Source organism: Sus scrofa, chromosome 8 (assembly GCF_000003025.6).
Source record: "Sus scrofa isolate TJ Tabasco breed Duroc chromosome 8, Sscrofa11.1, whole genome shotgun sequence".
Lineage (NCBI taxonomy): Eukaryota > Metazoa > Chordata > Mammalia > Artiodactyla > Suidae > Sus > Sus scrofa.
In genome coordinates this window covers 113,289,787-113,308,191 of record NC_010450.4, presented here as the reverse complement: position 1 = coordinate 113,308,191, position 18,405 = coordinate 113,289,787, and the positions used below count along the sequence as shown (strand labels likewise).

The 18,405-nt window shown below is 37.8% G+C and overlaps 1 protein-coding gene across 1 annotated transcript in view; it reads right to left on the bottom strand.

Annotated features, from left to right (window-relative positions):
• Positions 1-18,405, bottom strand: part of COL25A1 (collagen type XXV alpha 1 chain) — a 469,169-nt gene that overhangs the window by 27,574 nt on the left and 423,190 nt on the right. The window contains 6 exon segments of the mRNA XM_021101684.1: positions 8,119-8,145; positions 10,926-10,976; positions 11,601-11,663; positions 12,548-12,628; positions 13,852-13,896; positions 17,841-17,885. Of these exon segments, the coding sequence (XP_020957343.1) occupies positions 8,119-8,145; positions 10,926-10,976; positions 11,601-11,663; positions 12,548-12,628; positions 13,852-13,896; positions 17,841-17,885 (312 nt within the window).

Genomic DNA, 18,405 nt, shown 5'->3' with positions numbered 1-18,405 from the left:
AATGGCATAATTGCCTCTGGCCTCCTGGTTCAGGATTAGGATTTCTGTGGAAGACGAGGTAATTCTTGAATGAATATAGGAACACTGAGGTCCAATGAAAATAATTACTGCCTGAAACGGCTCCAGAATTGAAGAGCTTGGAATTCCCTTTGAGTCTTAAAAATATAGCAAGGACTTCAAATATATTTGCTCATTTTCAGGAAGACTATGCTTGGATTCGCAATGAATTTATTATGATACTTGCAAACACAGTAGCTATTCCAGCACACTTTTTATTTTATTTATTTATTTTTTTGCTTTTTAGGGCTGCCCCCGTGGCATACAGAGGTTCCTAGGCTGGGTTCGAATTGGAGCTGTAGCTGCTGACCTATGCCACAGCCACAGCAATGCTGGATCCTTAACCCACTGAGTGAGGCTGGGGATCAAATCCGCATCCTGATGGATGCTAGTCAGGTTCGTTAACTGCTGAGCTGTGATGGGAACTTTGGCACACTTTATAAAGCAGCATTCCTATGGCTGTTTTACAATTCTTGTTTATTCTCTTAGAGCTTTATGGTGTGAAATAATTCAGGGTTTTAAACTCCTTCTGATATTGGTGAGTTATCACCATCAGTCTGATCTTTTTCTTAACTGCCTGAACTCAAAGTTCATCTTCAGAAGACTTCAAATTTTGAGTACCCGAAGCTGACATTTAAGAAATAGATCTGTTAAGGGCCATAGAAAAGAGACAAAATGACAGAAGACAGACAAGTCCTTTTGATGAACAGAGATTTGAAAGTTAGTTCTAAGAAAGAAGTTACATTTCTAACACGGACATAAATATAAAAGGAAAAGCAAATTAAAATAAATTCACATTATTTTGATTCCTTCAGAGGGCCTCTCCCATGGAATTGCAGGTCATGTCCTTTGGTCATGGAGAAATCTGTCTGGGGTTCTAAGTGAAGCCCACTAGATTGGTCATTCTTCCCTCTTCACAGGTTATCTGGACTTGAACCCAGGCTTCAGAAAGATGTTCTACAGTTTAGGCTGTACATCAGAGGTGCAATCCATGCTCTGTCTCCCTTTCCCTTTTCTGCCACTATCTTTGTCCACCTTCTCCTTCCTCTCCAGTCCTACGTCCCCCTCATCATTTGATGACAGTCTGTACTGAAGCACAAAATTCACAGCCACAAAACATGTTGGAGCAAGATGAGGTGCTGACTCACCCGGGATCCTGGCTTTCCGTCTAAGCCAGATGCTCCCTGTGTGATTTGGTTGGTAGCAGGGTTGGTGGGTGTAACACGAATGACAAGAACAAAGATTAGTATGAGGTATCCATGAACAAATGTAACACTTCAAACAACATAATACAGTCACAGGGTTCTGGGATGAATATCACATTGCTACAAATTGTTAGTTAAAAAAAAAAAAACGAAACAAAACACGCGACAATATACACCCCACAGATGATGGCATTTTAATTACATTTCCATTCCACAAATTCTTATTTAGAAATCAAGTTAATGAGGTTTATAAAGTGGGCTTTAAAATAGTTCCCAGTAATGGTCTGGGTTGCTAATTCCCATATGAAATTCATTTTCTAAAGACTGTACTATTCACAGTACATTTTTTTAGGGTTTGAAGAAAAAATAACAGCCAATCTCCTAGGAAAAGGCTCATTATAATAATCAATCAATGTTAGAATTTCAGAGGAGAAGAAAAGAGCTCTAGTTTTACTTAATTTATGAATAACAAATGCAGAATTTTAATATGTCAGCCTGACTCTATAGATGTTAGACAAACAATGCTCATTGTTTTCTGGTTGTTCTTACTGTGTTCACATTAGTCACCACTAGAGGGATATCGAGGAACAGGAAAAAGCCAGAAAATTTTCCTGCATCTAAACAAAAAATAGTTTTCCTAAACAAAATTGTTCCTCAATTCACTTCAAATGATCAAGCATTCAAGTCTGACTGGGAAATATTTTAAAAATCTAATGTTCTCAGGCAATGCATGTTTTTCTTTACCTTCAACTCTAGGCTACACATAACATATGATCAAAAGATGACATTTTCAATGCTTGTTTCAAGAATAAGCACAAATACTTTCTTAATATGGCTTTTGTGTCCCCAAACTCAAATGATTATTTATAGTCCTTTAAAAAAATGTTGATTGGATCAAGAAGTATTTAAGAAAGACAATGCACTAGTTCTATAAATTTTCTTGGCAAAGTTGCAGAACTATTTCCCCATTTTATGCTTCAGATGTAGTTAATAATACAAATGGAAGAAAAAAATCTATTCCAGCTGCAAACTCAACCAATGTTGGTATACTGTGTATTTGGGGGGATACTTTTAGTTTTTTATTTTACAATTCCGTCTATAAAATCCTATTAGGAGCCAGATTATAACTGTAAAATACATCTTTAGTTAGCAATGATTAAAATTTGGGGAAAACGTGTGTTTTTTTGTCTGTTTGCTTAAGGTTAGTATATGTAGAGCTTTTGGCTAAATGTTGCATAAAAATGATCATTAGTGCTAGGTTTGAAATTAGGGCAGACTTTAAAAAAGAAATAAGATTGAGTTTTTTTTTTTTTTTTTTTTTTTAGGGTCACACCCATGGCATATGGAAGTTCCCATGCTAGAGATCGAATTGGAGCCATAACCGCTGGCCTATGCCACAGCCACAGCAACACCGGGTATGAGCTGCATCTGTGACCTACACCACAGCTCATGGCAATGCTGGATCCTTAACCCACTGAGCAAGGCCAGGGATCGAACCTGTGTCCTCATGGATTCATTTCCGCTGAGCCATGATGGGCACTCCCACTGAGGGTAAAATAAGATAGAAATCCAAACTTTCTTTTGCTTTTTTGATACTTTCTTCAGAGTCATTATAACATTTAAAAATATGGGGATGACAAAATTTTTGCAAAGATAATATTATATTTACTTGGAAGGTAAATTAATGATTCACTTATGTTATAGAGGGTTTATGCCTGTGGCAGGATCTCAATGGTGTGATTCAATGCATACTCTAATATAAGGCTTATATCATTCATTCAAAAAATGAATACATATTAAGCCTGATCAATGTAAGGCATTGGCTATCTAGTACTTTGGTACTTAGAGTATAGGACCCAAGGGTAAAATAAAATAAGTGGTCACCAATTTTTTTTCCAATAAAATATGTATATAACCTATTTTAATAATGTAATCCATAATGTCCTTTATTGACTTTTATCTGCATTCACTGAATAGACAGCATATTAAAAGCTTGAAACTAAAACTCATACTTAATAATCATTTAAAAAATATCTTTTTAGTTGTGGAAAGAAGACTGGCATAAAGTATGTGAAGAGTAAAAATTTCCTTTTCTTTCTCTTTTTTAATTTTTTTATTACTCAATGAATTTATTACATTTATAGTTGTACAATGATCATCACAGTCCAATTTTATAGGATTTCCATCACACCACCCCAGCGCATCCTCCCATCCCCCGAACTGTCTCCTTTGGAAACCATGAGTTTTTCAAAGTCTGTGAGTCAGTATCTGTTCTGCAAAGAAGTTCATTGTGTCCTTTTTCAGATTCCACATGTCAGTGAAAGCATCTGATGTTGGTGCCTCATACAATAAAATATGTATATAACCTATTTTAATAATGTAATCCATAATGTCCTTTATTGCCTTTTATCTGCATTCACTGATAGACAGCATATTAAAAGCTTGAAAATAAAACTCATACTTAATAATCATTTAAAAAATATCTTTTTAGTTGTTGTGGAAGGAAGACTGGCATAAAGTGAAGAGTAAAAATCTCCATTTCATTAAAAATAAAAATCTCTAAACAATGACAGAAACTTCTTCCATACTACCCCCCCCCTTTTTTTTTTTGGCTGTACCTATGGTATGCAGAGATTCCCAGGCTAGGGATTGAATTCATACCACAGCAGCGACTTGAGCCACAATAGTGACAATGCCATATCCTTAACCCATGAAGCCTTCAGGGAACTCGCATCTTATCCATTATTGCCACAAGAACCCCAAAAGAGAGCACTTCCAACACAAACAACATACGACATTTGGACCACGGTATGATTGATTAATGCAAGGAGCCTCAGGACTGACCTCATGCCTTCAACAATGGCCAGTTGCACACCTGCCACCAAAGGTGGCTATGGTTTTTGGTATCGAAGTAGAAAAACAAAAATTGCGGGAGGATTTTACACTACACTAAGTTATAAAAACATTTCAGAGAAATTATCAAAAAATCAGCACAATACTTTTTTAAAAAGGAGAGGTAGTAGAAGAAGAATGGTCAGCCTTAGAAGAGGAAGATTGGCATGTATGGAATTGAACAACAGAACACTTATGACACCGTTTGTTACGGGGTCTTCCTCTGACACGAGCAGACATCAGAGAAAACAAAACATGGGCTGAGCTCTGCTCGAATACATTATGTTTTCCAGTTACAGAAATCTCAACTATAAAAGAGTCACCAAGTAAACTAGAGAGAGTTGTTGCTTAGGTAGAAAGAAAAAGTCTGAGATTTGCACTGAAATGGAAAGTTTTCTTTACTTACTGGAAGACCAAGGGGTCCTCTGTCACCCTTTTGACCTGGTTCACCCTTCAATCCTTTAACACCATTTAACCCTGGTTCACCCTAAATGCAAAAGCAAATGCCAGTTTTGGTTGCTATCATGGGTGTTTCAACTGCGAGAGAAGAGAGCCAGTCTCTGAAATGGTTGCAGATTCCAGTTTTAGCTAACAGCAGAGTCAGGCTAGTATGTCTTATATCAGTACAAAATTAATTGTAAGAAATTAAAAAATTAACAAACTGAAGGTAACAATTAAGTGATCTTCTAAGAAGCAAAACTGAGAAAGTGTGCTCCTTGCAATCCAAGTGTATATGGCTGAGCTCCTGATTTTTCAGTTTTATCTCAAGGAAATTAGTGTTATGCTACATGGTTCTGACCAAGCAAATCAAAGACATTCAGAGTGGAGGATGCTGAAGGAGGTTCAGAAGAAAGACCCACTCTGCTGGAATGGAAAACTGGAAAATGCAGGAAAGTGTTATATATGGATATTTTAAGCCTTTAAGCATTTTGCCCAGGGGAATGAACTAGAAATGTAGCAGCTGATGTTTGAAGTAATGCCATCGAGTGAATCCTCATTCACTGACACTGCCAAGTCAGGTTCCCAGGTGGATTAATCAATAGAACACACAAACACACAACAAATAGTCAATCCAAGAAGAGAAAGTGGACATCATAGAACTCAAATGTAGTTGACTAACTGTCTGCCCAATGTTAGAATAAAGGAGGTTTGAATTTAACTTAAGGTCACATTACCAAAGCCATGATAAATGATAAATTGTCTTGACTCTGATATTTAAAAACCTAAGAATACAAGACCTTATTTTCTGTTATCAGCAGCATATTAGAAATAGAGTTCTGTTCACTCCTTAACTTCTAAGTACAGGTATTAATTTCGTCAAGAAAATCTTGAAAGACTTATGAAAATAAGATGATTTCAGACTCAAATACTGATAGAGCCTTCCACAGTGGGGGCGGGACTGGGGAGAGATTATTCATATATGGCAGCGAGGATCGTTAATCTGGCCAGAATTCCCCCCATTTGTCTGATGGTGAAAATTAGTGTGGAGCTTGTGAAAGAGTCCTGTGGCATTATCACAGGAATGGCGATTTTTGCTTTGTTTTGTTTTTTTGGCCTCACTCCATGGCATGTGGAAGTTCCTGGGCCAGGGATTGAATTTGCACCTTGGCAGTGACTCAAGCCGCTGCAGTGACAATGCTGGATCCTTAACTCACTGGGCCACAGACGAATTCCAGGAATGGGGGTTTTTGATAAGCCTCCCAGGTGATTCTTCTCATCAGGAAGTTCTGGGAAACAGTGAGCTAGACTCATCCATGGAACTATGCTATATATTGGAACTTTCAAAGGGGTCATAAAATAATAAACACATAGCACAATCTAGTGGATTTTGATGATCTTCTCAAGAATGGGAAGTTTGCAATGCTGCCACTACAGGAAATCCAAATGTACTATGGTTAGTAAGGTATGATGCTGGGAATGTCACAGAGCTAGAGTCAATGTGAGATTAAGGCCAAGGCTCGTTAGTCAACTTCAGTTAACTGGCTTCAATTTGAGATTCATGGCTTTGCATGCATGTGAACTTTCATTTAGCAAGTAATCGTGAGATGCTGAGTAGGCTGGGGATCCTTGGTAGGCTATGAAATTTGGTGAAGAATCATGCATTGATGGGAGTGGGCATTAATTGAGAAGATGAGTTTATAAACAGTCAAATTTTGTGGCAAAAATCTCAAATTTCAACTCTAGACCTAAATGCCAGTCCCAGATCTGTCATTTATTTACCAGTGTAATTAAGGGCAAATAACCTAAACCTCTGGCTTATAGTTTATCATCTATAAAGTCAAGGAACTGGCACAAAGGTAATCTAGGAAGCTTTTTCACCTTTGTAATTCTCTGAAATCTATGATTTAAGTTACAACTGAAGTTAAGTATAGGAAAAATAAATCATTGCCTTGTAGATATTAAAAAGACCTTGGCTATCTATAAATTTAATGATGCTGGGATAACTGGATCACTCATAGAGTTAATAACACAATCTTGGTGGCTTTGGACTGAGTCATTGAGATTAATCTGGTCTTTTGCGGCACCTTAAAATCCAAAGAGAAGTCAAGGAAGGGAAATACCCTTTATTCCAGAGTGGGAAAGACGCCCAAGGAGGTTAGATAACTACCAAGACCATAGAGCTAGAAGACAAGCTCTCTCTTTGGTCCCCATGACAATGCTCTTACCCGAAACTGTGATCCCTGCTACTAAGACCTGGTCCTACCAGAAAGTGAGGTATTCTAAGAGGAATAAAGAGGGGTGAACTCTTCCCTTTCTTGGGCGAGTTACTTGCTTCACCTTGAAAAGGAAACAAAGGTTTCTAGAGTCAGACAGCATCTCTACCACCGCCAGTGCTGGGCAAGCCAGAGCGAGTCCTCAAAGGAGGGGGGACTACCTCTAGGCTCTCGGATTCTTAGTGCCAACCTTGCATTTATGGGTTCTCCACCCCTCACCACTTAAATGAACTCGCTACTGAGGAGCTCTCAAGAGTCCTGGAACTTTTCTCAAGCAGCCCTAAGGACCAGCTAAATCTTTCTGTTTAGGAACAAAGCCTCAAAACAAAGGAAATCAATAACTGGCACTCATTGGGTGTTTATCAACAGATACACCAGACATTTTGCTAAGTGTTCTACAACCATAACTTATTAAAGCATCACATCACTCTGAGATAAGTTACCTAGTTGAGTAAATGAAGGATTAGAGAGGGTGAATAACTTGCCCAAGGTGACACAGCCTGTCAGCGGCCAAGCTAGGATGAGAACATAGGTCCTGGTCACATGTGCTCCCTGAAAGAAGAGCTCATCTTTCAGGGCTTATTTTAATCCTCTAAGATGTTCTCCTTCTCAGTCTACACAAAGGCAACGAACACATCTTTATCCATCTTCACAACACAAGCTGCACTAATCGTGACAAGGAAGGGCTAGTCTCCACTGTTCTGTTGTTAATCCAGAGTACGAATTGGGTGTATGTGATATAATCTTCTCCTCAGTATAGCACACTTGTGGAACAGCCCACCTCATTCTAGACTAGTGAACTCTAGGAGAGCACAAAATTGAGATGCTGGATAATCAAAGCATTTAGACACAATACTGCTATATGACAAGCAAGAAGTATCAATTCATAACCTCTGAATATACAACTAAAGATCCCATATTGAGAAAGAGCAGCTGGACTGGTCAGAGAATCTCATCAGATTCACTTCTAAATGGTTGATTTTGAGTATGTTATGATTAGTAATTTAAGAAACTTCCATAGTGACAAAGAAAAAGGCAAAATGAGGACTAATTTGTCTCCAGGTGATATCACTTAAATTTGATTTAAGTCATTCGTTGTTGTGAGATTTAAACATCTGGATACTTAAAGGCTTAAAGCTTATCGACATTACTTGACAAATAAATAAGACAGGACAGACATGCTTCCGTCATGCTTCTCCATGATTAACAAGGAAACAGAAATCAAATAATCAAGGGATTTGCTGTATTACCTTCGGTCCAGGAAGTCCATGGGGTCCCTGAAAATGAAAAAATGCAGCCTTTAATTAAGAAATGACTGCCTATTTCCCAGCAGAAGTGACTATTACATAAAGTGACAAAAGAGATGTAAAACAAGAATCACGTTTATTTGAGCTGTAGCTAGAGGTAGGCCAGTGGATGTTAATACCTAGCGAAATTCCTTCTAGCTGTGGATTGCTCCGTAATAGGAAATTCATTAATAGCAATCCTTTCTGCTAAATAGTTGTGAGATGGAAGGGAGGAATCTGCCAGGGTTACATGGAAGAAAAAAGAAAACAGAAAAAAAAAGTGTTTGTGAACCCTCACTACTTCTAATTCTCAAATCTTTATTTAAAAAAAAATCTAGATGGGGAGTTCCCGTTGTGGTGCAGTGGAAAGGAATCCGACTAGGAACCATGAGGTTGAGGGTTCGATCCCTGAACTCGCTCAGTGGGTTAAGGATCCGGCGTTGCTGTGAGCTGTGGTGTAGGTTGCAGACGCGGCTCGGATCTGGCGTTGCTGTGGCTCTGGTGTAGGCTGGCGGCAACAGCTCTGATTAAAACCCTAGCCTGGGAACCTCCATATGCCACAGGTGTGGCCCTAAAAAGACAAGAGGGAAAAAAAAAAATCTAGATGGAATACGTGAAGTACATTACAAGTTGAGATGAAATAGAGGGTAGGTCTTAAAAGACATAAATTTGCCAAAGTCCCAGAATTTAAGCAGCAGTGAAGAGGAGACCTTTCTCATTACTAACTCCTCTAGACCCAAGATTTTGAGAAATCTAAAGGAGGAAGAAATTGAGGAGGTGACAGTCAAGTTTAGAACCATGTTGCATCATTTCTTCAATTTAAAGGCTAAGAAAAGGTTAGTCCAAAAATGCTAAGCATTATTTAGAACTTATTTATTTTTACAAAGATGAATAATTCAAGGCTCTTATAATTGTTTACCAACAGAAGGAAGTGACATTACATTCATGAACCAAAGCCTTTTCTCTGTATTTTGTGGAAAAACTAAATATAGAGACTAATTAGCCAACCTAAATTACCTAAAGGTTACTGTGGATTGCTTGAAACCTCAAAACTTCTCAAGTCATTTAAATCACCTACTTGGATACAAGAATATTTAAATACTCATCAGCAAAAATCATACAATGGTAGGAAAATAATTTTTTTAATCAAGCATAGGCATTTGTTACATATGTCTGCACTAGAATCCTATTTACTCTTCAGATAAGTTTCGGATAAACATTTTCAGGGAATGGCCATTTTATCAAGCATTCTTACTTCATTTTAGAAAATTTTTTAAAAAATTCCTTTATGTAATTTCATGATATGAATAGATACAGCATTTTTTTTTCTTTGTCTTTTTTTTTGCCATTTCTTGGGCCGCTCTCACGGCATATGGAGGTTCCCAGGCTAGGGGTCTAATCAGAACTGTAGCTGCTGGCCTCCGCCAGAGCCACAGCAACGCAGGATCCGACCCACGTCTGCAACCTACACCACAGCTCACAGCAACGCCGGATCCTTAACTCGCTGAGCAAGGCCAGGGAATGAACCTGTAACCTCATGGTTCCTAGTCGGATTCGTTAACCACTGTGCCACGACGGGAACTCCGATATAGCATTTTAAAATTTAATCTTCAAACTTAAAGTGGACGGAGAATAAAAAAGCCTAAAGTATGCCATTTGCTGAATTCCTAAGGAGCTGTTTAAAGAAAATAAGATTGTTTTGTGGTATGAACTACAAATGGCAGTTAGTAAGGAGCAGATGATTGGGTCTATGGACCGGATCATTTCAATGATGCTCTTTCTTAGAGCACAATAGGAAGAGTGACCCACAGTTTATTTAATCTCTGTGGTTGAAGATATGGTATTTTGAGATACCTTTGAGATGAATATGACCTTAGAGGCTGCCTGACTTGTTTCCCTCTCGTCCCAGTCAAAAGCACTTGAAGCATTCTGCCTCCTAGTTCAACACAACTGTCATTAGGTAGACATGTGGGGGAATGTCTCACTGAACATAAGTTCCATGAGGACATGGTCATCGTCTTCACTGGGTCATTGAGGGATACTTGCGGTCAACACTGTATTTACTAAAGTCTGAAAAAGTGAAAAGAAAAAGATCTAATGATATGTATCATCTGTGGAAGTGAGCTTTAAGCTTTAATTTTTGTTATAATTTTATAAGTTTGTTTGTTTTTTGTCTTTTAAGGGCCACACCTTATGCGGCATGGAGGTTCCCAGGCTAGGGGTCCAACCAGAGCTGAAGTGGCTGGTCTACACCACAGCTCATGGCAATGCCAGATCCTTAACCCACTGAGCAAGGCCAGGGATTGAACCTGCATCCTCATCGATGCTATAGTCAGTTCGTTAACTGCCAAGCCACGACGGGAGCTTCCTATAGGTGTTCTTATACATTTCATTAAAGAGTCTCCATCCTCAAAGTTGGTTAGTAACATTCATTAATGGCTACATTTATTTACCTTGTTATGCTATTAATGGCCTAGGACAGTGATTGGTTAAGATGATTTTCAAATATTCATACCATAAAGGTAGAATAAAGCTTATCAAATCTATTTCTTCAACTTTCCTATCACAAAACTACCCTGTCTCTTTCCAAAAGATGTGTTTAGGACAGTGAAAGACAACACCGAAATCCAAAAAGTGCCTTCTGTTTTCTGTCCACTCCACAGGAAAGCAGTACAGAATACAAGCTGGATGTTTGGAGGAGTGTGCTCACGTTTTCTCTGGTAGCATGTTCTTAAATAAATGATTACATTTTGGAGAGAAGAGAGACTTACCATAGGGCCTGGTGGGCCGTGGGGACCCGGTGGGCCTGGTGGGCCTATGATCTGCACGTCCGAAAAATAAACACGTATTTGGTTACTTCATTTAGATAAGGCAGTTAGGCTTGAATTTCATGCTGGAGTTCTGCTAAGGCCATTAATGGTTGTAGGGGAAGACGGATATTGGAAGAAGCGATGCGTTTGATTCTCTAGAAATTCCTTCTTGAGAAGAAAAAAACTTAAAAAAATACAGCCATGCCACCACAGCCAAAATAAATCAAAAGCACATTAAAAGAAAAGGAAGCAACTGATTACCAAGAAATGCTGTAATGCTACAACCACTGTTAAACTCTCAAATATTTCACTAAGCAACAATAGGGCTCTGGAGAGAAAAAGAACGTAGGTTCTATAGTCACAAAACTCTATCCACAAACATCGTGGGAAAACCATTGATTTTCTCCTCAGGATTAGACAGTCCTTTGAAAAATTGCTTCTCATGGAGACCTCTGAGACACTTTTGTCTCTCGCTGCACAAGGCTGAACAGATATTTCTTCTACAGTTTGACAGACCAAGAGGTTCATGGTCTTTTTACATCTGATAAGCCATCTGGCATGGGTTGAAGTAGGCTAATAATAGGCCCATTGCAGAGTTTTTTGGGGACCATGGAAGTTCAGCCACCACAGACTTACGGAAGGACCCTGAGGACCTGGCAATCCGGAGTCTCCTTTTTCTCCTTTCATTCCATTGGCGCCCTACAAACAACCAGTAAGAGCAGAGCTGGTCAAGTTACTTTCAAAGTGTAAGAAACAGCTGAATTTTCTCCCCAAATCCATCATCCTTTTGACATTTTTATAATATCGTGCACATGATATGTAAGCGAAGGATTTATCCCCTTGCATTTTAGCCTGAAACAGCAAGCTTCCTCAAATCCCTAGGATTGTGGGTGATATGTGAAATAAATTATAAAGTAAATAAAAATCAAGTTCTGCTTGATTGGTTAAACTTGTACATTGCTAAAGAGATCTGATTTATAAATGCTGTATTTTTAGTGGTGCACACTTTAAACACCAAAGGTTAGTCCTTTAGCTTAGTTTTCATTGAAATTTGTTTATATATTTCCTTGTTTTAAAAAAATTAAAAAGCTCTAGGGCAGTGAAGTTTGCTAAAATTTTTTCCTATAATTTCCCACATTTTCTTCTCCAAATTCTCAGTAAAAATTATGGGGGAAAACCATAAAAACATAATCCTATAATATTATACACATAAAGAGAACACTTTCCAGAGTAATCTGTTTTTTAATTATTTTATATGTTTTGGTTTATTTTTTATTATGGTTTATTCAAAACTGATTAGTTACTACATCTTATGTAAACCATGTTAATGACCAACTATATTTACTTTACTATATTCTAGTGAAGAAAATTCAGAAACATATAAAGGTTTATTTCATAATTCATTTGGTTAGATCCTTTAAAATTATTTTTAGAGCCTTAGTTTTAGTAATTAACCAATAACACCTCAGATATTTAAAAATAAAAATATTAGATGAACCATTAGATGAGACTGCAGCTAACAATATAACAATTTTCTGATTATTTATCTTTATATGAACACATCATTAAAAGAATAAACATACCGGCAATCCAGGAAGACCAATTCCTCCTTTTTCACCTGGCATGCCTGGATCCCCCATGTCCCCCTTTGAGCCTTTGAGTCCCTACAAATGATATGGTTTGCATTTAAGAATCATACCGACCATTGATATTTACATCCTAGGGAAAACAGAATTCCAGATCAATTCTGTCAATAGGTGGGTCCCATGCTGACATGATTCTGATTTTCTTTTCTTTTCTTTTTTTTTTTTAGGGCCGCATGCACGGCACATGGAGGTTCCCAGGCTAGGGGTCCAGTTGGAGCTGTGGCGGCCAGCCTACATCATAGCCACAGCAATGTGGGATCCCAGCCGTGTCTGCAACCTACCCAACAGCTCATGGCAACGCCGGATCTTTAACCCACTGAGCGAGGCCAGGGATGGAACCCGCATCCTCATGGATGCTAGTCAGGTTTGTTAACCGCTAAGCCATAATGAGAACTCCGGATTTTCATTTTTAAGTACAGTTATCTCTTAAAACAATCATCTACACTGAGTCAATACCATCTCCCCCTGTAATGGAAGGAATTAAGTTCTATTAATCAGGCCATTTAAGTACGAAAATCACTTCTCATGATTCCACATTTATACCTGGCAGCTAATGCTGTATCACCAGCCTGAAAACAACTTACTGGATTTAATGCTCAAAGGAACAATACACATTTTGAACCAGGACCTTGTGTTGTTATAACACACAAAAGTCCAAATAAATTTCTCCTATCTCCACCCATTATATCCTTTTATCCCCCTTAAATGCAGGCAGGGGATCTAACTACCAACAGTTTTCATTGGTCCAGAATCTATAGACAGGCAAATCATTTATGCACACTAATGTTCAATTAATGATTAGAAAGCTTCCACTTTTCCAGCATGTTCTTTTATTTTGGTCTTTTTAGGGACGCACCCGCAGCATATGGAAGTTCCCAGTCTAGGGGTCCGATCAGAGCTACAGCAGCCGGCTATGGCATAGCCACAGCAATGCTGGATCCTTAACCCACTGAGAGAGGCCAGGGATAGAACCTGCGTCCTTATGGATACTAGTCAGATTCGTTTCCGCTGAGCCAGGACAGAAACCCCCTTCATGTTCTTGTTTTGTTCTCATGACAGCTCTAAGGGGTGATTCAGGATGTAGTTTTTATTCTCCTTTTACAGTCAGGAAATAGACATGTGTTTTTTTTTTTGTCTTTTTAGGGCCGCACCCACAGCATATGTGAGTTCCCAGGCTGAGCCACAATGGGAACTCCGAAAAAATGATTCTTTAAACGACACTGTGTATCTTTGAAAATTACCTGCTCTCCATCAACTCCTGGGACTCCTGGAGATCCTGGTTCTCCCTGTTAAGATAAAAATTGATGGTTAGCTTCTTATTTACTATTGGTAGCATACTAAATAAATATGATGTAAAAAATGATTCTAGTTGGTGACAATACAATTTAAGTTTCAGCAAATGCATCCTAACCCAAGAGGACATTATTACATCATGGTACATATATATACCAAGTAAAATATCATTTAAAATTTTTTTAAAAACATTTTTGTATATCACATATAATAATACATATATGTAGTTGAGATCTAGGGTTTTAATCTAGCCATGTGAGATGCAGGCTAAAAAAATTGGTAAAATAAAAATAATATCATTTGATGGCTGATCATACCTTATAGCAACAACCTATATGACTCAATTTTTTTCTCCTTAAAAAAATCTATATAAAAAAAAATCTGTATGATTTCTCTTATTTTATGATTAGGGAAAAAAAACAAAAAACATGACAGTTGACTTAAGAAACAATAAAATGCAAGGCCCCATGAATTTATAATATTTAACTTCACATTGTTTGAACAGTGAATCCAAATTCACAATGATTATGCATATGCTATTTCCAGATAAGCTTCACTGAAGGATATAATAAATCAGATAATATCTTAATCCGCATAAAATTACTCTGGGATCAATTCAATTTCCTATACTATGCTAGGAATGAACTAAGTTTACTATTCACATTATGATTTATTAGAAAACTTGACAAACTCTAAATATATGGATTTATTTTTTCTTTACTGAAGATGTTCTATTAAAACAAATTTAATGTCCAGTCACCTTACAATTGGAAAAATACTGAAAGAACAAATTCTTTGAAGGGCAAGATATTATTTTATATTAATGAGTCATTTATGTAGATCCCATTATAAATGTTTTTGATTCCCACACTGTGGAATCTTTGTGAAAACACTTCTTTGGAATGTGTGAACGGCCTGCCTCACAAACAGATTTCCAGGGAGTTGACTTCAGGCAGTATTTTTCTAGAAAGGCTTTCTTGGTGATGTTATAAACCACAATATTGAAATGGCCAGAGCTCCTTTCCCCGGTAAAAAATTTAAGAGCTATTGGCCACAGCATGAAATCTGAGCCTTCCAAATGTTGAAGGAAGGCATGAAAATCAAAAGAAAAAAAAAAAGAAAAAAAGAAAAGGCCTTTTTTTATTCCAGGTTTCCTGCTCTTTGTGGTAGTGGCAACGTTTATTTTACCACAAACAAATCTGTTGAGGTTGGATGCAAATGACTAAGCCCCAGTTACATCCAGTCTGAACACTCGTCAATACCCTGGGTCCAATAATGGTTGCTTTGCTAAACTTTTATCTTCAAAATGTGACCCATTAATGTTTACAAGAAAAATAAAATTTGTGTGTTATTCATTTATCCTCCACCCACCAGAAGTAGTTTGTAAAGTTACTTGATATATAAGAAGTCAAACAGTTCTTGTTTCATAAAGGAAGGAGAAATGCTAATTGAACGAGTTCCCATTCAGCCAGAGGCTGAGAGTCCTGCATGAGACTGAGTTTTATATTTGACTCATGCTGCACTTGCTGACTCCTGGGCATTAGCACACTTCACTCCAATGATCCCGACCTTCTCAAAGAGAGATCAGGGAAAGAATAAAGGACCGTGTCAATTAAGCCAAGATCTCAATTATCACATCACTGTGGGGTGTGTGAGGTAGGGCAGAGTGACACACACTGGGAAGGGTGGCAGGGAGAGACTAACCCCCTCCCCACCCTACCTGTCTAGACATTCATTTGGTCAATTTCCCCCTGCTTTTCAGTTTCAGCTCGGAGTCCTCCTTGACCCCGGGACTGAGAGGAGCCCTTTTGTATGCCTCTTAACCAAAGCACTTACTATTAATAATTATGCTTTTACTCACCTTCCTCCATCGCTAGGCTGAAAGCTCCCTGCTGAAACCCCTTTCTATACCCTCTATCTACTAGATATTAGTTCTTATCATGGAGTAGAGGCTTAAACATTAACCTTTGGTTAACAGCAATTGGACTATAGAACGCAAGGGTTGCAGGTTTAATGGTACAGCCCTCTTAGTTGGGGAGTCCTTCTTGCCTCTTTCGGGTCAAGTAACTTTTGGGCTTCTGCAGGCCTTTGGGCCGTGAAGAAGAGTCAAGTCTCAGAAGTGTTTGAGGTTTGTAGGGAATAAGGCACATATTTAGCATTGAGGACAATTTTGCTTCTGGAGACTTGGTCGACTGAAGGGATAGAGCAAGAACCTTAGACGTTGGTTGACTCTACATAGAGGAGAAAGGAATCTGCAGATTTCCTTCCAGGTTTGCTAGTCCTTCTTACCAATATATTAAAGAAATATATGAAAGAATAAAGATCCAGGCCAACTTGCTTACTAGGAATAAAGACTGTACATGATTGGAGCATTTTTTGTCTTACACCTCTTAGGGACCAGAATGTGGTGGAGAAATAGAAATAAAAAAAATCCCTAGGAGTTCCCGTCGTGGCGCAGTAGTTAACGAATCCGACTAGGAACCATGAGGTTGCGGGTTTGATCCCTGCCCTTGCTCAGTGGGTTAAAGATCCTGCGTTGCCGTGAGCTGTGGTGTAGGTTGCAGACGCAGCTTGGATCCTGCGTTGCTGTGGCTCTGGCGTAGGCCAGTGGCTGCAGCTCCGATTCGACCCCTAGTCTGGGAACCTCCATATGCCGCGGGAGCGGCCCAAAAAATAGCAAAAAGACAAAAAAAAAAAATCCCTAAACTTACATTAATGTTATACATGAAATCTGGTTGAAATTAGAGTCTGTGTTCTAAATATATCTCACATAGCCAAGGACCTCAGTAATATTTTACTGAATATTTCTTTTTATAATAGAAAAATAATTGTTTCTATATGCTAGCTTTCTGTTTTTAAGTATCTTGAAAGAGAAAAGTACAAAAGCTGGTGTGTGTGTGTTACACTTAGCAAATAAACTGTCTCAAGAGGCATAAGCAAAAGATGGATTTCAACACTACTTGAATCTCCTACAAAAAACTCAATGACGAAAGTCATGTTTCAACACGTGTAGCTCAGTTCTGAAAAGCTAGAATCACTGGCCATGTGCTAAATTGATCAAACGTGGTGGAATAAGCTTTGTTTAGAGGGATAAAGCTAACACCATCAACAAATTTTAGATATACTTAAGTAACTTGGTTTCTATTGTTCATAGTTGATGTTTTATTAGGTGAAATTTAAATGGCAGAATGTTTGAATATATATATAATAGTATGTGTTACAAAAATAACTGAAAATTGTCATCTGTGAATGCATCATGCTAAAGCTTTTCTTGTTCTTTTTATTATAAAAGATTTAAGGAAAGGATCTTTTTTAGTGTCAGAGTAAATTTCCTTCAATCCTCCTCTATTTAAATATTTTCCTTTTTCCATATACCGCATTTATTTTTATTTTGTCTTTTTTTTTTCCCCCAGTGCTGCACCCATGGCATGTGGAACTTCCCAGGCTAGGGGTCAAAATGCAGTTATAGCTACAGGTCTACACCACAGCTCACAGCAATGCTGTATCCTTAACCCACTGAGTGAGGCCAAGGATTGATCCCATGTCCTCATGGATACTAATTGGGTTTGTTACCACTGAACTACAATAGGAACTTCCCATACCCGCATTTAGTGTTTCTTTATGCTTATAATTTCTGTCAAACTTCTTTTTCTTTTGTTTAATACTCTCTGTTTTTCTCAGTTTCCTTCCTGTAAATTTAATACCATTCCTATTTCTCTCCCTTCTTTCCTAATATTTATTTTTTTTCTGATCCTTCTTTCTTCAGCCCAGATCTATTCTTAGCTCTGTTAAGCAGTATTGCTTATTTCAGCTCCTCCAGTATTTTGTAAGATTTATTTTCAAAGCTATATATATACATACACACACACATAAATATTTAATATGGGATTTTCCATACCATATGTGGTAAATAAAAACAAGTGAAATGAATAACAACCTTTGGCCCTTGTAATCCTTGAGGTCCAGGTGGTCCAGGGGGACCCTAAATCCAGAAAAGACAAAGTTTTAAAAAGGAATAAGTATATTTATTAAAATGTTTGCTTTAAATAATAAGTACACAACACCCCTCCCCCCAACTTCTATCATAATCAAATATCCTCAGGTATAGACTTATGAAGAGGCAAAATTTTGCCAGTTACAGGTTTATAAAAACTACCTACTTATATGCAAAAACAACAACAACAATGAACCCAACACATTTATGTCAAGATAATACTGAAGATGCCTTGGAGTTGATTTGTAAGGCAATTGGAAAAATTGCTGCTTTGTCTCACATTTATGGGGTTGATGAGCTTCCTAATATTACCTGTGTTTCTAGAAACCCTTTTCCCTTCCCCACAGAAAGACTTTGATTTCCTAAACACTAAAGAACAAAGCCATGTTATTAAGATAAGGCCAAATGTTTTAAAGAAAAATTACTATTTTTCTTGACATTTTATAAAGCAAAGTGATCCAATGAGGACAAAAGTTATAAGAGGTTATTAAAATAAGAAGATATAAAA